Source organism: Anopheles maculipalpis, chromosome 2RL (assembly GCF_943734695.1).
Source record: "Anopheles maculipalpis chromosome 2RL, idAnoMacuDA_375_x, whole genome shotgun sequence".
NCBI lineage: Eukaryota > Metazoa > Arthropoda > Insecta > Diptera > Culicidae > Anopheles > Anopheles maculipalpis.
The window spans coordinates 10,958,331-10,979,922 of NC_064871.1; the positions used below are offsets into that span (position 1 = coordinate 10,958,331).

The 21,592-nt window shown below is 44.0% G+C and overlaps 2 protein-coding genes across 2 annotated transcripts; one reads left to right on the forward strand and one right to left on the reverse strand.

Annotated features, from left to right (window-relative positions):
- Positions 1-1,374: 1,374 nt before the first annotated feature.
- Positions 1,375-21,362, reverse strand: LOC126560085 (uncharacterized). Its single transcript, XM_050216247.1, has 6 exons — positions 21,328-21,362; positions 19,464-19,564; positions 14,115-14,206; positions 12,581-12,691; positions 2,191-2,460; positions 1,375-1,829 (listed from the first exon to the last, which is right to left on the reverse strand). Exons 1-6 carry the CDS (start codon positions 21,360-21,362, stop codon positions 1,401-1,403), a joined length of 1,038 nt encoding a protein of 345 aa, XP_050072204.1. The 3' UTR covers positions 1,375-1,400.
- On the forward strand, positions 16,161-18,307 carry LOC126557253 (hexamerin-1.1-like). Its single transcript, XM_050212960.1, has one exon. The coding sequence runs from the start codon at positions 16,169-16,171 to the stop codon at positions 18,305-18,307; it is 2,139 nt and encodes a 712-aa protein (XP_050068917.1). The 5' UTR covers positions 16,161-16,168.
- Positions 21,363-21,592: the final 230 nt, after the last annotated feature.

Below are 21,592 nucleotides of genomic sequence, written 5' to 3' on the forward strand. Positions count from 1 at the left end.
TTATTATGTGAGTCTTTCTTTTTGCTTTTTTTCTTTCTCGTTATTTTTCTCGTGTTTCTTACTCCGCCTTTCTTCGTTTTTGGTTTGTTTATGTGTACTGTAGAGCCAGCTTTTGTTTTCCTTCTCTTTTAGTTATGCTGTTATTTTTGTGTGTGTGTGTTTGAGTGTTTGTTTGTATTGATTAGTTTCCAGTACATTCATGTTAGTTAACAGATAATAATACTTACATTTGTCTACGCGCCTCGTCAGCTAACAAGTTTCACTTACAAGAAAAGGGAGAGATATCCTTTTTTTCTCTCTCTTTATAGGAGACTCTCCATTGCATCCTTGCTGCACCATTGCAAATTACTACTAGCACGATTGCATCCTATAGTTCCTTCCGTCCCATCACTAGAGGCTCCCTGTTTTATCTGTAGCGAACTAAACGATGCACCTGTAACTCTCGCTCTAGCCGGAAAAGCAAGCCTTAGTACCGTGCCGCCATATTTGTGTTGAGCATCGCATACACACAACGCATTCGTTACTTTAGTGATGGAAGGTGTAATATGAGCTTACTCTTCTTCTTTTTTACATGTACAATCAGCGTTACAAAACTACTCCATATACACAAGTTGTCAGAAGTGTTGGAACAACGGGGAAAAAGGACTATTATGTTTCGCATCAAAGCCTGTGTACGGTTATTAGCTGTTGTCCACCCGGGAAGGGAAAGCAAGCAGACCGTACCGCTCCGTAACGGAAGATCATGTCATTTTTTATGTCTATTGAAATCTTCTCGATTTCTGTTTCTTTTTACTGTAAACTGTCTTTGCCTCTGACTGATTCGAGACTTCTTTTAAGGAGATAAACGGGAGCAAACCAAAGAAATTGATTCTCACATGGTTTATGATGTAAAACAAATTTTATTGACAACTTGAGAATTTGCCGGATAAAGAGCTAGCTTTGGACGTTCCCATGCTCATGTGATCATCATGATGAACTGCTCGAAGTCACCTGTTTAGTTAGCCCCCTTTTTTTTTTGTTCGCAAGAAGAAATTGATGAGTGAAAAGCTCAATTACATATACAATTTACACATACAGCTTATACTCATTTCCCAACAGAAGAATGGGTTATTGTTCTTTTCTTTTGTTATGTTTGTGTGTCTGTGTGTGTGTTTAATTTTTTTTATTTTTTCCGGAAGCAAAATAACGAAAAATCGCAATCAACTAAACCTGCTTTCCCACGTACATACACACACACACATGCGCTGAGTATCAAGATCATTCCTATTACTGGTAGTTTTATTATTACGTGTTGCCTTCTTTTATGTAGTATTTTTCACCTTTTTTCTTTGGTGAAAAGTGTGGGGGGGAGGGGAAGGGGAGGCGCGTTTTCCTATTTACAGCTTCTGCGCATTCACCAATCACAACCCGGATAAACGATCCGCCGGATGTCTAACACTGACTGTCCGCAGACCGACCAGTGCCAGCATCAGTGCCACCGTCAGCATCAGCATCGAGGTATGTCCGGCCAGCCCGGTAGCAGCCCCGGTCAGGGGTGAGTTGTCTGGGTCGCCGTTGTTTTTTCGCCGATTGTTTGACCCATCCAGACCGAGCAGGTTCGGCGAGATGGTCGTCACGAGATCGCTCACCAGGATGCGCTGCTGGGCGCTTTTGGTGTAGATGTGCAGGATCGAAATTTCGCACATCACCGTGAGGCTGGTGTGGAACGGTGGCATCGATTGGTAGATGTCCTGCAGTACCTGACTGTGGGGAAACATCTCGAGCGAGGAGAAGGTGGGCGTCCCTTCGTACGAACGGTACGTGATGCGTTGGTACGGTGATCGATGAATCTACGCCGGGTAAAATGGGACGAGAAATGGAAGGTAGAGAAGAGAAGTTAGAGAAATGAGATCATTCAAAAACCCCTTAAATTGCAGCCAACGTAATGCATTCTCGAGAAACATTTTTGCAAACTTTTGGGCCCAAACTGTTGAGCACTTCCCCGGAAAGGAACACCCGCCACGCCGAAAACAGTACTGCCCAACTGTTGTGGTTTCATTGTTCCCCATTGGCGTGTTTGTAGTGTCGAAAATTCCTACCAAACGGCTGTGTTGAACGGCTTCCGATTGGATCCAGCATCCATTTATGCTTATTCCACAAATAGCTAACTCCCCGTGTACACACACAAACAAACTCTACCGGATCACTTACCCGCTTCGTGTTGATGTACCAGGTAATGTTGGCAGCCGGAAAGGACGTCCCCACGGTACAGACGGCCCGGAAATTGTCCAGCGTGGTGATGTGCGTTTTGTCCAGCTGCATCATCGGGTCTTCTTTCGGTAGTTCGACCACCTGCATACGTGCCTGCCGGATGTCGGTGTGGAAGAGCGGTGCGTCCTCGGATACCTCGCACTGGAACTGGCCGGTTAGGTCACGGGTTACGCCCCGCAGCGTGACCGAAGTGGCGTCTGATTGTGTGCCCTGTGTGTGGAGATACACGTGTGTATGGAAGCGCAACAGATGAACGAAAAAAAGCGATGTATGGGTGAGTTTTTTTATTAGAATCGAAATGGTAATACGTTAGCGAACAGTCGATGATGTTTACTAAAATTTAGCAAGGTATATCAGAGATTAGATTATTTTCCTATCAGAATAGAAAATTATTTCAACGATAAAATGGTTCTTCGAAAGAGATATGTACGCTTTTTGCCAAAACTACTAATAATATGTTGTTATAGCATTTGTCGTAACACAAAGATCACGAGAACAGTTTCTAAGAATATCTAAAGGCTACGTAAGTAGAAGAGCTCATGCTCAGGACCAGGTCAAGTACCGGCGGAAATTGCTCCAGTTGAATACCAAAATATTCTACTGAAACTGTTCGGCGAAATAATTGAAGACAGAACAACAGTAACTAGTCTGTTTTTGAGCTTCAGCCTGCTAACTGTTATTGGAATTATGATGCACTATGATCCAACATTCAGTAAGAATAAAGTAAATGAGGTCTATTCAGTAGACTAATCCAAAACTATTATAAGATTCTAGGCACTACGAGGCTTGGTATTTGACCAGCAATACATGTCAGGTTAAAGTAGGAATGGATTCATTTGATAACTGCTTCAACTTTACTCTGTAGTAAGAGTTCCAAATACCATACACTTTCAGATACTCATGATATAAAAACCAATGAAACCAGCATGGATTGGAGATCCATAGCTGTTCAAATCTTATGGAAACCTTTAGGAATTGTTTACTGACATACATAAACGAAATTCCTAGTGGTGTTCGGAAAATCTAAATGATTCGGAAATTCATTAATTCTAGATTTTTAAAATTGGAGACCATACATTTGAAAGCATAAAACTCCAGAGTTAATCTCTTAAAAGGGATACGATAAAATAAGTAAACCATTTTTTTTTTTTGTAAATTAAACCGAGCATGACTGGATTGAGGAATAATCCAAGAAAGAAATCGCAAATGGACGTCGAACTGGAATAAAACAAAATTTTGTGCAAGTTCTACTATTTTTCCTTTTTCACTTGGAACGTTAAACATTAAAACATCTAGTTTTGATGTTGTTAAACCAATTTTCTGCCTCGTTCAACTCTCTGTTATTCAATCCAAAGTTAAAAACTACAACAAAACATTTGCAATCTCTGACTCACACGCAGCCAGGCAAACAGGTCGGAAAACACGAACTTTTACAAACACTACATTATCCTTCATCCATCCGTGCAAAGCCACTGTTCCGCAAGCACACACACACACACACACCGCAGCTGAGTTTTGCTTTTCGCGTGCAAATTTGGCCACACTTTACTAAAATTACCCTGACCGAGGCGGCATCCGGCAGCAAGTGTACATCAACTTTCATCAAACTACCCTCCATACAGCCAAAAAAAAAGGGGTGTAGTAGGTTTGGGTTAAAAAAACGACCCTCCTTGTGCACAAAAAACACACACACACTCACACCTTCATGCCAGAACTTCTTCCATTTTCCACTACGTCAGCAAGGAAAAATTAGCCACTGCTCTTCACCACTTACGCCACGAGTTGCTAACAGTGGTGCATGGGTTCGTACAATAACGGAACTAAACTATGCTTCTACCATCGCCATACCCTCTACACCCAATACCACCTTCCTGGACAGCGACTGAGACCCTCGATTCTAAGGAAGCAATTCAACTTTTTTACACTCATTTCCGCCGTTTTTATCTTTAATTATCACTGGTGCTTTATGGTGGAGGGTTTATCACTCTAGCTTCCTGGTGGCGAGCGTGTGCTCCCGGGCCAGCACCCGAGGTCGACTAATTATCGTGTCCTGGGCAAGTAGCGCGAAAAGGGCAAAGCGGGGTGCGAAATGCAACACCAATCGTTCAAGCTGATCACAAAGTAGGAAAAACTGGAAAGGAATTTCCAGAAGCGAAAAAATAGTAGAAGTAGTAGAAGTAGTAGTAGTAGTAGTATAAAGTGGAAGTGGAAATATTCTCAGCAGGTGGCACCCTGCCGTTGGAATCGCTTCTATAACATCATAGTTAACCGATGACTAGTCGAGTTTTCGACCGCGCCACTACGCCGGAAATGGACTTTGCACTGGTGCACGGTGGTTATGCTTGCGGCTAGCAGACAATTGGCCGCTTTCGAAAAATTAGGCTCTCCATTATCACGCAGCGCAGTTTTATGACCGGAGCCAGAGGATCCACTACAATGGGCCATCGGGACAACGACGACGATGATGATTGTGGCTTCAAAAGAAGAAAGGTACGGACATTACTACTCAATCGGGTAGAAGAGGTGATGAAGGAAAGGATTTTAATAATCCTTCTTGTGCTCCCGTTTGGTGAGATGATCCCACAATACTAGTAACACTCCGGCACGAGACCTGTTGTTTAACAGCCACTTCTTTTCCTCTCGCGCTGTTTATCAGCCATGAAAGATCAAACCCAACGCGTACCCGTCTTGGAAGGGGTCCTATTTGTTTCTGGGAAATCCGTACCGTAGAAGGGCAACCCCAAACCACGAGGGCCACGACAGATAACGAAAGATGGAAATAATTTCTCTCATTATGTTTATGAATTCTACAGCAGTTAGACGTAATTACTTCCATCCTCCGGGTGCACGATAAAAGCGGCCAGAGCATATTTTCCACGGTGTTCCGGTGTTTGCCGGAAGCAATCGTAAAGATGAGACGGGAGGCATTCTCTTTTTCTTTCGCCGCAAGGTTTTCCGTTTCGATTGGATCATCTGTTGCCTGGTTGCCTGCAGAGCGAGAGCGTAGCAGCTGGTGTGAGTTTCTGTCCTTCAGGTTCATTCGATTCGACCGAGGGAGCGTGGCCTTGTTAGGAAGACAATGATGATGGTTTTGTAGAAAATCGTGACCAAAACACATTGTCATGTGCTTGATGATTCCCCTCTCACAGCCACGCCCGGGATGGGAGTTGTTTTTCGCCACCTAACCCCATTGAAGTGTTGTAGTAGTTGATGGAAAAGTTTTATAATGAGCTCCATTTATAGCACGATAGTGCAAAATTGTGATAGTGAGCTGCTTGCGATCGCTGCTTTTTGGAGTACAATTGAAATATTTCTTTGTGATAGTGTTTTCGTCCGGGAAAAGAAAGGTTTGAAAAGTTTCGGAACAGTTATGGCACCGTTATCAATACCAGAATTCATTTTGTTTCCTTGTGCCGTTTGATACTTTACAACATAATGCGTTGTGATTTTTGTATTGCTTATTTATGATGCTGTATTATTCTCCTAATTTTCATTCCTACAAAATGAAGAAATCGTCTTAAATCTTCACTCATAATTGAAAACCGAAGAAAGAAATTCGGCAGAGCAGGGAGTTCAGTAGCGCAAGAACTGGCCATGTTGTTTAGTCAAGCATTACCGACTGTACCAGCCGCAGGGCAAATAATCGTGCCTTAAAAAAAAATCATACATGAAAGTTCTAAATTAAAAACTTAATTTTAAAAGCTTTTGAAGAGCAAAATCGAAAAGAAAATCTTAAATACGTATGTTTGGCCATAAATATTCAAATGCAATTGGTAACGGAATGGAGACGCCTGGTGGCTCTCATTTACATGAAGCTAAGTACAATTTATCCATCATAATTGTGCACTAAGCTCGGAGAAGAGTGTGAAAAGCCACACATTAATGCCATCCATAGAGCATTTTCCCTTCCCGAAGCCATTTCTAGTATATCCGGTGCTAGTACTACAATGGCGAACTCTTTTTGCATATTGCGCGCTGCTCCGTGTGCTACGTAGCAACAAAGCTCCACTTCTAGGTTGGTGGGGTTTTGCATCGAGCAATTTGAATGAATGTCCATTATCTATTCCAATAAAGCTGTGAACGTGAGCGAAGGCAAAACAAAAAACGAAAAAGAATTTAAAAAAACTATTTTTTACATGGTTTAGGTGAAGCTTGGCTGGAGATAACAGTGGAACTCTCTATCGTAGTGTGGCTTCAACGTGGTGAATGTGTATAAACTGTAAAACCTTTTGCAACCCTGCGTCCACACGCACACACATTCGTACACACATAGGACGTACGTTGTTCACATGACGGATGTTAATTAAAAAGCACTTTGTGTTATTCTACCCGCCATGGCCCATATTTGTGGCGCTGCTCCAGTGCGGAATGCGTGTGCGATCAGGTCACACAGGTGAGATGAGGGACAGTGGTCCCACATACCCCGATCCAACCCCTCAACCTCACCAGAAAAACCACCGGGAAGTTCATTTTTCTTCCATAACAGACAAATGGCACTCAATGCGTACAATACAGTGTCGAAGCGCTTTTTATCCGGCCACCTATCGGGACGATTTTAGCCGTCCACCAGCCGGGTGGAATGTATCGCGCGCGCGCTCGACGACGATAGCAAAGCACGACACAAAAGAATCACTCTTGAAAGCGTGCACCATCCCACCCCACATCATCTGCCTTCGGCCTCGGAAGCACACTCACTTTAGCCTCGGAAGCGCAATTTACCTCCCGGCTGCTACTGGTGGATGACGTTTTGGGGGGGCCTTGTGAATAGATAAACCCTCCGGACAGCATCACTCATCCTCTTTTGGTGTGTGAGTATGAGTGTGTGTGTGTGTCAAGTTGGCCGGCAAAAGAGAGTAGTAAAGTATGTAATAATTCCCGGACCTTCACGGGTCACCCTAGAGGCACTCGTTGCCTACAGAACTCCCACCGGAAGCGGTCCCGTTGAGCATCAAGCAATAGAGCCCTCCCCGATCTCGCCAGCCGGCAACGGCCTAAACGAAGACGGTATACGAAGGATTAGCTCACTCACGCCACCATCGGTTGAAGCACATGTACTGAAACAATAGAACTGGTTCGCAGAAGGTGTATGTATGTGTGTGAAAAACACCGTAGGAAGCTCGGGGTTTTAGGTGAGGAAAAGGAACAAAAAAGTTCACATTCCAACCGGTGCCCTTTCAGGGCTAGTTTTTGTCTCGCTCTTTTTCTATGTGTGTGTGTGTGAGAGCTTTTCTTTTTACATCGCCACTCTGCCATTTTACGATAGTGAAAAGCAATTACTTCTTGCTTCGACCGGCACGGGCCGGGCAGGTTACATTGGTTGGACAGCTCGGGTAGCCCGCCAGGTTTCGGAAGTGGTTTAGCGAGTGAATAGGAACAGACCACCCCTACGGGCACACCCGGCTTACCCGAGCGCGCTTCAGGGTGGCCGAGTGACATGTACCGCCTGTAGGATGTGGCACCTTCCCACCAAAAGCTCACATACCGCGTGAAGGGGCATTTCATTTTCATCGCCCTTTTGTCTTTCATTGTGTGTTCTGTGGGTAGCTGCGTTGAGCCGGCAAACGGTTCGTCTGTTCGGTGGGTGATAGGCAGTTGTTCAGGGCTCGGTTGGTCAATTTTTACCAGAAGCAATTTTGAACAAATTTACTTCTGTCCCTTGAAGCACAACTTCATTGTCTTTCGTTGAGCGTCGTGGAAAAGTGATTTAAATGTTGATTCACTACCTCGTCATAAATGATAATTACAGTTTGCTGAACTCTGAGTAGAATTAATATTTCAAAAAGTGGGAAAATATAAATTTACTTCTTTTTCGATTGATTCTCGAGCTCAACACTGAACATTAAAGAGAAAATATGGTTTATCAAGTGAAAATAGATGTGAAAATATAGGATCAATAAAAACAACGTTCCAGATTGCTGAAAATCCACGAATTACCCATTAAATTTGGGTCACAATACGTAAAACGAGCACTCAATATCTTTCGACCAACAGTTTTCGACAATCTTTCTGCGAAACTCAGACATCAACTGCACATTGCAAATGAATAGATTTCAGTTCTAAGTCGTGTTTATACATCCTATTTTAATAAAACGAAAATTTATAACATTGATATCATCATTCCATCAACCCACTGGCAACACCTGAAAGCTTCGCCCGTAACCAGTTAATCTTACCAACCATCACCAACCGGGTAAGGTCAAAATTAATGGTTTCTTAACAATGTATCCTAATTCTACCACTGTGTTGCTGGGTTGCGCTGGCAAACCAGAGATGCTTTCGTTTCGATAAGCAAACTCCAATTAGTTTTGCTTGCAAGCTGCCGGCTCCCAAAAAAGGACAACGCAGGTACCGAACGATACCTACCTATCGCACGCAACCTATGCCTGGGGAAGACATTGTCGACAATGTTGGCATCTTCATTCACGCTTCAAGCTGCTGGAGCGCTTCATAATTTAGCTGGCATGTTCGGGCCAGCTGGGTAACACACGGGAACACACACAAACGCCCAACAAGCCCGAGAGTGTTGTAAAATTAATTCAACTTTCCGTTCGCTCCGACGCTCCGTCAGCAAAAGTGGGCTCAAATTAGGGTCACGCTGAAGGATGAATGCAAACGCAAACGGTTTTTAATATTAGCTGGAGCTTTCCCGGTGCACGTAACGATGCTTTGATTGGCTTTCAAGTTCATGTTAATTTGTACACGCCACGCCAAAGCACAAATGTACTACCCTTCGGTGAAGCAGCAATATGAGGTTTGTTTTAATAAACCACAAAACGGTGACACACGTTCACGTACGTACGTATCTTCTTGTGCTCGAGGGGTGTGGGAAGGATCACTTTTTATTTCACTGTCATCGGGTGTTACACCACGGCCCCGAGCAACACATGCCAGTACATACTACCATCTAGTGGATGGTGGGAAGCGAACATGCTCGGCGGGTCCATCGTCGGTTTACACTGATTTGTACCACCTTGGGTGCCTTTAAGGGAGCAGGAGAGTAAATCTTAAAGCAGACTCACACTCACACAAAACACCGGCATCCTAATGGGTACTGTAGCATTGGCGTGGATTGCGTACCAACGGGACAGGACAGGATGGCGGAGTAAAACAATAAAGTTGCGGCTGCTTTTAGTATTGCCGTTGATTACTTTCCACCATAAAGTGAGACAAAGATATGGGTGGCAAATATAGCAGCTGCAAACCCCCCTCCCCCCCCCCCGCCCTCCCCCTCCCATTCCCATGAAGCAACAACTCTCGGAGTCATCAAACAGAGGTCGTATAATGGGCGTCGTTTTGGGTGAGTGGGGGCGAAGAAGATTTCGGTAACCCTGTACAGACCAAGGAGACTGTTGTGAGAGAATTGGGTTTTGAATGGGTTCGAATGGTTTTGTATTGGAGATGTTGGATCCTTGTCGTACGTGGTGCTGGTATGGAACACTCATGTGCATCGAAGCACCATTGTCTGAGGTGTTTGTTAATTTGTACAACGACACTACCCCAACACCGTGCTCTTTTACTTCCCTTTTGATGTGGAGAAGTGCCATTGCACATTTTAATGTTTGCACCTTGAGAATGAGTTGAAGGTAAGTTGACTGCGGAAAAGAAGAGCACTTTTGGATGTATCTTTCAAACGTTGTGTGCTATAAATTCAACTATTATCAGAATATGGGAGATTTGGCAGAAATTAAGAACTTTTATTGAGTAGAATTAAGTAGAATCGCGCGTCGAGTGTGCGAAAAATTCACAATAAGTATAGTAGAATTGGTGTTAGAAGCCACAGTAGCACCGGTCTCCACACGGCAGAATCTGTATTCAAATCCCTTACACACTGATTCCCCTTTCACACTGATTGTTGAGGACTGAGACTGTCCACCTAATTGGTACCAGTTAGGCTCGTTAGCCATTAAATAATTGGCATGACCTACGCATGATTTAGCCAGGAAGAAGGGAAAGAAGAGGTAGACGGCTTCTCAATTCGAGATTGATCCTAAGCTATTGAAATAACCCTTGCTCTTCTGGAGTTCTCAAGATCGTCCTTTTGACAATGTTTGGGACCCTAATGACTGGTAGAAGCATCGGTCCTAAATGACCGATGCTTCTACCACACTTATATATAATTATAGTTACACACTTGTACTCATAAGAAGATCTGACTCTGTTGGACCCCATGAAAGCTCGGAATTTTTTTTTTGAATCTAAAAGAAGTATAGCTCATACTTCTTCCCGGAACTCAAAGTTTTGTGAGTTTCTACGAGGATTCTCTCATTACTAATTTTGTCTTATCAGATACTGAGCTAACTTGTGCGCCCACCTCACGTAAATGAGCTAGTTAAGCTCGAACAAGTATATACAAGCATCAAGCAACGCTTGAGACGAAGTTCCTGTAAGGTTCTCCTTGTCATCTTTCCAAGATATTCTTCTATTACAGAAATACTAAATAACTATATCTTTCCATCCTAAATCAAAACAGGGCACTTACGGAAACGAACGCCTATTTCACATCGTTCAATCATTACCATTACCTTTTACCTGTGCAATTGACATAAAGCAATTCGCATTCCATCAACGCACAAACCTTGAATTCCAGCTTCCCAATGTGTACGAACTCCCCCATTTAAAGCAACAGCCAGCTAAACAGTCGGAATGAAACCAAGCAATCTGTACCACTGCCACAAATCGACTGTAATAACACGTATGATGTGGAACCTTCACCTGAAACCCTTTCACAAGGCATCGATAGGAAACACAAAGTTGGGCAAGTGTTGTACCACTGCTAGCCAAAAGAATTTCCGGGCGTAAATGTGTCGACGACAACTTTCGTCAAGCGTTCGTGTTTTGTGCGTCGTGTGTCGACGACCGGTGGCACATGTTTTCATTTCCATGACACTTGCCAGGATTCCTCCACTCTTACCCGTTCCTAGAAGGAGCTCATGCCAGTGTAACTCTTTGTAACTTATTTTCGTTTGCTGGCGGAAAATTCTTTCGCCCGCAGCCAAACTAAATTTCAGATTGATATCAACGCAGCATGCGGATGGTATTGAATGTTGCCGCTCTCCAACCAGTCGGCAGCAAAAACCTTCCGGCAGAAAACCTCACACGATCGCAGATGTTTTATCGTGTTGTGTGTAAAGAACGTACGTCGGTGGATTTATGTTGTCACCGCCAAGACGCCATTGAAGGCAGCGAAACGATTTCTCTCAAATCCGGTTGCAAGCCGAAACCCATAATAGCAACGACAAACTCCGTTCGAAACCGAGATTTCATCGTAAAATGGGACCCAATTTGTGTAAGTGTGTGTGTGGTGAGGAAATCAAAGAAAATTATGTGCCCCAGGTGAAGTGGCATTCTTGTTCCGTTGCGAGTTGGGGGTAAAATTTCCAATCGACAGAATTATACAGCCGCAGGGCCTGCACGGGAATTACTTGCTTCCTTCAATTGCCAGCTTCCTTCAACCTCCTCCGAACACGGAACCGATGTATGTTGATTTATTTTTTGTTCTGTCTTATTTCCGATGAAACTATTCACATCTTCAGGGTGTGACAAGCCTTGCAAGCGATGTACCAATGAAATCAGCCAGATTTCGTATCGTGGGCTTTTATTCCAACAAAGAACGCGTTCGATTGAGTCTTGTTGCTTGGGCAGAACTTATGCTTTGCTTCCATCCTGAACAGCGATACCGAACAAACGCCATAATCCGGCCACGAACGTGAGGCGAAAAACCGTACAAGTGACAATAATCCTTCGGGCTATTGGAAACTGGTGGTTTGGCGCAGCTGAGAACAATCTGCGTGTAGCAATGCTGAGATGGGCTTACATTAATTTTGTTTCCTACCAATGGTTTGTGTTGTGCTTTTCCTTTTCTTCTAACCGGTCCAACACCAACACGGCCACCGGAGTGGAGAAATAAAAGGTGCGCTCATTAGAGTAAAACGAATGCCATACATCTTCATCGAGTCGGGTTCTGTGTGCTGTTGCTGGGCGTTGAAAGTAGTTATTGATGATGAGATTTTATTTTAATTAAGAGCAAAACACTCCACATGTAACGTGCGCCAGGGTTACAAATGTAAGCTGCTTTTGTGTGAATACAACGACATCACATCTAAGACCTGATGCCGAACTCTTCCGAAAGCTGCTTAGTGTAAGGGTACAACGCTTAGTAAGACGGTTTCTCTCGCAGCAAATGAAGTAGAACTAACTTTGCTAAACAAATATACGCCCCACGCGCGTAGCGAGGACTCGGATTAGGTTTATATGTTTTTTTTTTTTGTGTATGGGTTCGTCTCTTACATTAATTTGCTGAAGAAGAAAAGACAAAACGATCGCTACTTACATCCACCGTGATGCCAGAAACTGGGAAAGTGCGTGCCGGAGGTGATTCCTTCGGGACGTAGCGGTAAAACTCTTCCCCTTCAAAGTACCATCGAACGGAGTAAAGTGTTGCCTGTGGGAAAAGAAGAAATGAACAGTAATCAGATTGTAAGACGTGCAAGAGAGCATTGCAAAGCAAACAGAGAAAAAGAAAAGATTTAAAATGAAAATTATAATTTTGAAATAACGATGCTGAGCCGTAATACTTTAAATAATGTAAATATTTAAAATTAAAGGTTAATATCAGGACTATGAAAAAGTTCGTGCGGATATTGATCAAAATTGGAAATTTTATTATGAAGAGTTGATAACTCTCAAGTATTTTCTATCGTTGATCAATCCTTTTTTCCATCCGTGGGGCATATTACGGATTCCTTCAGGAAAAAAGAGGTTTCTTTGGATGCTATGCATTCATCGATCCAGTTTTTTACTCCTCTAAAATTGGAGAAGTGCTGCCATCCTTTTGGTCGAATTTTTCTTGAAAATTCGACCTGAGTGTCAACGATCAATTCAGTTTGTACGGCACCTAATGTCCTATCTGGCGGAACATTCCCACAGTGTTTAAACGTTGACAAATGGCTGACTGAGTTACCTCAAACGCTTCTGGAAATTTGTCTCACGATTGCTAAGGATCTTCATAGAGCTTTGCCTTGAAGATCTCTATCTTTATACTTCATGATAAAACCGAAGCTATTCTCAAAACTCAAACCAAACATTTTTGTCAAGTTTTTTTCTGAAAGAGCATGGTTATCATAATCTTCCACTAATAAACGATGACTTTCGGTAGCCGATTTGTTCATGCAGTAGTAATGAAGCAAAACTCCCCGCAAAAATCCTTTTTTCGGTACAAATAAAGCCATTTTAGAAGTTTATAGAAACTACTTTTTGTGCACTTTAGGAGAGTTACAGTTGGGGGAAAAGAAAGCCTGAAGATAGCACTTCAAAATGACAGTGTTGCAAGATTGCATCAAATTAAAATTAAATAATTTATGACGATTGTCCTGAAGCTTGAAAAAAAAAGATTGATCTAACCGTTGTGAAAAATAAGTTAAAAAATGTTGAAACGTTGTCATAAAACTCAAAATCTTTAATATCAGGCTCTAACGTTTGGCAAAAGCTCGCTTAATTGAGGCATCGATATTGTGGTGAAATAGGTCATATGTTAGACAGCTAAGAAAGTTTGAAGTTTGATTTAAAGATTTTTTCTATCGTTCGCATTGGTGTAAAAAAATGGTTCGACCAAGATTTTTCGAACAATTGAGTCCTGTGGATAGGTTTTATGAAGGGGTTTAGCTTATTTTAATATTTTTTAGTGTTTTGATTGTAACAGTTACGCTAGCCAATCCAGCTCGGCAGGCAAGCTATGACAAACCAGTCATTTGCTTGGTTTGCTATACTACTCATCCTGTATGTCAAATCTAATGAAAAAAACCTTTAAAGAAAACCTTACTATCTACTCGCATTAAAGATTAGCAGCACCAAAACATCTGACTCACCTTTTCCAGTTCGAATTGACAAGATAGGGTCGCCGCATTGCCCATAATGACCGCCTCCGGGACGAATATTTTGAGATCTTTCAGACTGCAAACTGCGAACGAGAACAGAGAGGAAGCAAAACCGTGGTTCATAATGTTGTTTTGATGCTAAATCCAAAAGTCGTTGAACTGGCCGGATCTGTTGGTCTTGTGGTCGGTAATGGTCACTGATAAGCGTGTTCGTTTTGGGGCACGTTTTGGGGCGTGGTGGTGGTACGTTTTGATACAAATATTCGTTATCACACTACTCAGCTGGCAGAGGGTACTCTACAATCACGGTGCGGATGCAATCTTAGACGACCGGCCCGGAACATTGCAACTGCATTGCGCGTAAAAGTGAACCATTAAAGCATCTTAAAGGAAGCGTTGTGTGTTGGTTGTAGATAGAGACCGAGATAGAGCAGCGAATTTTCCCGAAGGGTTCTAACCATTTGCTGGAGCTTACACGTTGAAGAAGTGTAAGTTTTCCGCAAGAGTGCTCCAGTGCAAAGCGCACAATCGGTAAATGCAAATGCACCCAGGCTGACCGTTCTCGGAAGACAGTTTCGAGCAGTTTCCAAAGCCAAACCGTATCCGCTTCGTCGGAAATTACTCGAAGTCTTTCGAAGTCGAAAGTGTGATCCCATAACTTCCTGCTTCTCCTTCTCTCTTACTCACTCTATCTCTCTCCAAGGAACCTTTTAAATGCGTATGTGTGTTTGTGTCGATTAGCATTTAGCCAGGGAAAAGCAAACGATTGTACAGAGCGGAGCACGTTCCGCATTCCGTCTTTCATCGTTGCGCTTCTATTTATCTTCTACGGTATGCAAATACATGCTGCCCATGATATGGCCATATGGCATTCATCGTCTTGAAGCCCATAACTCATCCACCGGAGCCGTCGGCGACGTTACCGATCCGGTAAACCGGTGACCGAAACACCGGAGAGCACTGGTGAGACCTCTTCCGGGACGACCAGACTTTAAGACATTAAGGGAGCTGAAACCTGCTGAAAGCGGGTATGAAATTGCTTCAGGTTATTGTTTGTTCGAAGTGATGAAACTTTTGAACTATGCTTGGTGTTTCCCCGGTCGAGACTTTCCTAAGACACACACACACACAAACATCCATCCTTCGTCGAAGAACCCATGGGGACGTTCAAGCTGTAGCTGTAGCTACAGGATAGTGTTTCACAAATCAAAAACTTCCACACTATCCACCGGGCCAACCTCAAAAAGACAATCTCGAATTGATTGTTTCTGAAATTATTGTACGCTTTTGATCCTGTGAGCTGTGGAGCTAGAGTAAATTGCACCACCACCAACCACCATTCAGTCTGTTGCATTGTGCCGAGGCAGAGTGTTGCATTTAATTTATTCGCTTCAGCAACGGATAGGGGAAATAGTGAGAGCTGGCAGGGTGCAATCGTTGCGGTGGGAATTTATGTTCGTTTCTTAGCTCAGTGGAAAGTTTTGTAGATCAGCGGGAAAGTACGAACGGGAGCGGACGTTCTGATTCATCCATAAGCTGGGTGTCGGTGGAAAATCGATAATGGTTCCGGAAGACGTTCACCATTGTGTGGTGTTGGTGATCTTGCTGGTATCCGCTCCTTGCGCTTTTAATCGCATGAAAGGATCAGAACCATTATAAAGATGGGATAAAATTGAATAATGATAGTCTCTGCCACCCTAGCTTCAAGTCAGCCAGAAGCCTCTTAAGACCCATTAAAGCACGATAAAACGTGTGATGAATAACTACAGCTTAACTGTCACTGAAATCGACACAATGTGCGAGCATACATCATGGCGAAAAAGGTGAACGAGATTTAAAGTTACTCTAGCATCTTCCAAAGGCCATCCATTATCAGCGCCTGGATGGTTTTTGTTTCATTTACACCTGCTTTCGCGTTTGCCAGCGGGCACCTTCAAGATTATCACCGCCCCAACCTCAACCTCAGCTGATACCGAACCTGCATTAGGGCGAGTATAAAAAGCGCCGAAACGCATCACTCCAGTGCACTCACTCGTTCAGCCGACATGAAGGGGATCACTGTGGTAGCATTGGTCAGCCTGGCGGCCCTAGCCGCCGGGTACGTCGTTGTACCGGAGGAGAAAATCACGTACGCGGACAAAGATTTCCTCGTGAAGCAGAAGCAAATGCTGGAGGTGTTCCAGCACGTACACCAGCACGAAGTCCACACGGAGCTGTGGGAAGTGTCGAAGGCGTACGACATCGAGCAACACTACGACCAGTACAGCAATGTGGAAGCGGTAAAGGAATTCGTGACGCTGTACAAGCACGGACTGCTGCCGTTCGACGAAATCTTCAGCGTGTTCGACGATCACCATCGCGAGCAGGCGATCGCACTGTTCCATGTGTTCTACTACGCCAAGGACTGGGATACGTTCTACAAGTCGGTCGTTTGGGCCCGGTTCCACGTGAACGAGGGTATGTTTGTGTATGCGGTGACCGTTGCCGTCCTTCATCGGAAGGATCTGGCCGGACTGGAGCTGCCGGCACCGTACGAAATCTATCCGTACTACTTCTTCAACACGGAGGTCGTCCAGAAGGCGGCACAGTACAAGATGCAGGGCTTTAGCGGTGTGAAGAAGGTGGACGATGTGTACACCGTGGTCATTCCGACGAACTACACCGGCTGGTATGTGCACACGAACGTCGACCAGAAGGTATCGTACTTTACGGAGGACATTGGACTGAACACGTACTACTACTACTTCCACGCGGACTATCCGTTCTGGATGGGTGGTAAGGAGTACGGACTGTACAAGGATCGTCGCGGTGAGCTGTACCTGTTCAAGCACCAGCAGCTGCTCGCTCGCTACTATCTGGAGCGTCTGTCGAACGATCTCGGTACGATCCCAGAGTTCTCGTGGTTCAAACCGATCGTCACCGGCTACTACCCGAACATGCACTACTACAACGGCGTTAGCTTCCCGTCTCGGGACAACTACTACGAGGTAAACACACCCGATCACTATCAAGACATCGAGGAGGTCGTCGAGTACGAGCATCGCATCCGTGAGGCGATCGATCTGGGATACATTGTGCTGCCCGATGGACGTCACGTTGATCTCACCAAGCCTGAGTCGGTGGAGTACCTCGGCAACCTGGTGCAGTCCAATCCGGACAGTGTAAACAGCCGGTTCTACAAGTACGTCGGATGGTTCGCCCGCATCCTGCTCGGCGGTTCGGTTGAGCACTTCGAAAACCACAAAGTGCTGCCAGGAGTGCTGGAGCACTACGAAACTTCGCTTCGTGATCCGATGTTCTACCAGCTGTACAAGCGTATCGTTCAGTGGTATTGGGAGTTCAAGGATCATCTGCAACCGTACACCAAGGAAGAGTTGACATTCGGTGGACTGAAGTTCGACACGGTAACGGTGGACAAGCTGGTGACGTACTTCGATCGTTCCGATGCAGACATTACGAACGCGGTCGATGTGGAGGTGTTTGACGAGTCCACCATGAAGGCGGGTGAGTTGAAAAAGTTCGGCAAGATTGCCCACTATCAGGGCGAAGACTTTGTGATCAAGGCACGCCAGTGGCGTCTTAATCACATGCCGTTCAGTGTGGAGTATAACGTGCACGCCGACAAGGATGTTAAGGGTATCGTGCGTATGTACCTCGGTCCCAAGTACGATCAGTACGGGCACGTGTACGGTGTGAACGAGAACCGCGAAAACTTTGTCCTGCTCGATACGTTCGAGTGGGAGTTCAAGCAGGGCGCGAATGTGTTTGTCCGCGAGTCGACACAGTTCCCGCTGTACGTGCAGGATCGCACACCGTACTTCGAGCTGTACAAGTGGGTGATGGATGCGTACAATGGTAAGCGTCAGTTCCCGCTCGATATGACCGAGGCACACTGCGGCTTCCCATCGCGTCTGATGCTGCCGAAGGGCAAGAAGGGTGGCATGCCGTTCCAGCTGTTCTTCATTGTCTCGCCCTACCATGCGCCAGCCGTACCGCAGCACGAAGGATACGACTACACGCTCAACTGTGGTGTTGCTTCCGGTGCCCGGTACATCGACTCGCTTCCGTTCGGCTATCCGTTCGATCGTCCGATCGATGAGAAGGTTTGGTTTACGCCCAACATGTACTATCTCGACACGACCATCTACCACAAGAAGGAGGCAGAGATTAATTCCGTCCACTAAATTTGTGGAGTTTTCAACGAATTAAACGGCTAAATAAACTTGGTTTTTTTAATACCCGTGAAACGATTTCATAGAATCGCAAGTTAAAGTGAGTAAGCCGAAGTTTTGGTTTATTTTCGTTACTTCTTAAGGTTTCTAGGAACGTCGGATTATGAGTTTACTGCAAAGGCTACGTTTACAGGGTATTTGTCCAACCATATCGCGTCAAAATTACACACTCTACGGTCGGCAAACTGGAAATGGCCATGGTACATGGGAAATGGCCAAGGAAAACATCGCGGCATGTGGATGTTGCTGCTGATGATGATGATGATGATGATGGCGGTACCAGCTATCGAGCCTAAAACGTTTCAACATAATTTTTGAAACGGCTTAGCAAACTTAATCCACTGCGAGCGAAGCATCCACGCGTTCAACCGACACAGTCTGAGTCTGCAATTTCAATTAAAAGTAATGAAACTGTTGTGCAGGAAACATCTCCTGCATTCTATGCTTCGCAGGGAGTGAATTAAATAAATATGGTTTAAACTTTGTGCATATTTACAACGTGCTTCCTTTGAGTACACTTTCTTTCCTCTCAGAAATGACTAAAGGCTTGTATGGCTCAAGAGCCAAGGCTAGTAAAGCAGTCTACACAACATATTAGTTTGCATTCTGTCGCAGAACGTTAGTAAACTTACTCAAGCAGAAGTCGATTAAAAGACTACTATCATCTTGCTAGCGAAATTGGATTCAACGTTACAGTTTAAACTGTCAACACAGCACAATACACATCGACGGCTCAGGTCAACGGTTCCTGTACTAACTGTGTCACCATCGGACTAGTAGCAAATTATCCATCATTATCGTATCATCATCATATGAACTACGCGCCATTATGGTTTGTGCTGTATGGCTTTCCTTAATTGTTGGCGTTATTTACACCAATTGACTGTCTACACGCATAATACACAGCTTTTGGTTCTTTTTGGGTGCTTTTTTCCATTTTAGATATCAAAGTTGTTGATTTAAATCGTCTTAAGACACTCTCATGTGGGAAAATAACACGGTACAGTAGTTTGATTGCATTTTTTTGTTTGTAGAATTTGGTAGGAAAAAATGTTGCAGTTAGTCATTTAAAATATGTTTCCAAACAATTAACAGTCCACAAACTTACCGTTGGAAATCATTTCTGTTAATGCGATAAAGCAGATCAAAAGCGAACTCAACCATCCATAACCAAGTTTCCTGCGCTTCGACATTGTGTGTTGTAGTTTCCTGAAATGGAAATAAGGGAGAGAAGTTGGTAAAATATTGCTGGTTGGTCAACCGATTGAATAGGGTATCGAAAAACTAGGACAGATTAAAAGGCCTCCTTGTATTTTTTTTTCAACACAAGCGGTGTGAACAATACGGCACTGGACCGTCATAATTAATTATAAATAAATAAATAAATAAATAAATAAAAGGCCTCCTTTATCCTAGAGTCTTACACGCCTACAAGTATGCAATTTACTGTTTTCTCCTTCAGGGATTTGATATTTGAAATCAGTTACATGAATTTTCGTTCCTATTGATTTACTTCCTCACGTAATTGTGCGTTAGTAGTGACTGGTTTCAACAGGTTCTTCATCATTAAACCAACACTTTTTTCTAAACCCCCAGAAACACGAATCATCACGTGTAGCAATCTTTCTAGACCATTTTTTCTGCACCGGCCAGAAGCACCATCGATCGACGCTAATTTTATGAACGCGTAAAACATTTATCTTGTAAAAGCAACTATAACCCACACCATAACAAACCCGGAAAAAAGTATTCAGTGCAACTAAAAAAAAACACACAACCACCACCAACTCCAGCACATCCGTACGACGACAACTGGACAAACTTGTTGTTAGCGCATCGAGTAAAAACCTTCCACAACAAATCGTCACAGCCTTTTTTTCTTAACCCACGTACCATCGTTCACTTTAAACACAAGGATAAATTGTGCCAGCAAGTACTTCCACCCGATGCTTTCACCAAACGGGTTCTGGCAAAAGAAAAAAACGCCAACCACCGGACTGGAAACCAACCGTAGCAAAGGAAGGTGAAAAGTTTCGAACGGAATAATTTGATGATAACCTTCCGGTTGAGATGGGGGAGGCAAGAAACAAAAAAAAAAAAGGTGAAATTATGCAAATTTATTCCAGTACAACTGCGGTAGTAGCTGCCACTACCCGCGACTGCCTTGACGTTTCCTCAAACGCCGGCAATGCGAGAGTTTTTATCCCGGATTCGAAGCAACGTGCGGAGCCAGTTGGTTCGAGTGGCCAGTAGTACAGAAGCACCGTGCGGCAAGGCAAACCTTCCATCCGTTTGTTCTCAGGGTTGTTCTCTTTTTTTGCTACTACTCTGAACCAACGTCAGAGCGTCATCACACACCGGGGGAGACTATGTAAATGCGTAAAAGGTACACCCGGGGAGGGATGGAGTTGCTTCCTTCATTTGGCGCACGGAAAACGGTCGGCGTTGGGAGAGATTTTTAGTGAGGCATAGTGAAGGTTGAAGTTTTTCTCTTGTACAACGGTCATGATTTCATCGCCCCACAACTACCCCTTTTTTGCTGACTGCGTTCTCTACGAGCTTCTCTTTAGATGGGACGTTCTGGATGCGATGGGCGAGAGTATTCCGGTCTAACCGAAACTGAACGAGAGCTCGCTCGGTTGGCCCTCTTGGGGATGTCAAAAACCGGAGCACGTGAACACCGGGACGAGTCATCGTCATTGGAGAAAAGCTGTTTAATCAGCGTTTTAAGCACAAAAGTTGTGTAAATGAGATTCTCAAAAAGCTGGAAATGATTGATGTTTGTTTTCGGTTCAACTTTCCCGATGCTGTGTCTGTGTTTTGTTGGGGCCTTTTTTTTAGTTTTTTGTCGGTTACGCCAAACTTCCTTCACTGTAAAGACCTTCATCATCACATGCTATAGAGGAAAAAGTGCGATGGTGTGTTATCTAGCCAGCCTGTTTACACGGCACAATTTAAACGGGTTAACTTACCATGGCAAGTGCACGAGTGAAATCTCCCGGAACATGACGACGCCTTGGCTGACAGTGTGTAAAGAATAGTTTACCTTACCGTCTCCGCTTGACTGGGTGAGAAAAATTGACATTTGATGCTCATTCAAGTGAGCTGTCTTTGGTGCAATAGCTTTTGAATGCTTATTACAGCTAGAAATAAAAATCCCCTTAAAACTAAATGAAATGCCACTTCTCGCTATTTAAGAAATCTGTAAAAAATTAAATAACTTCAATTTAAACAACA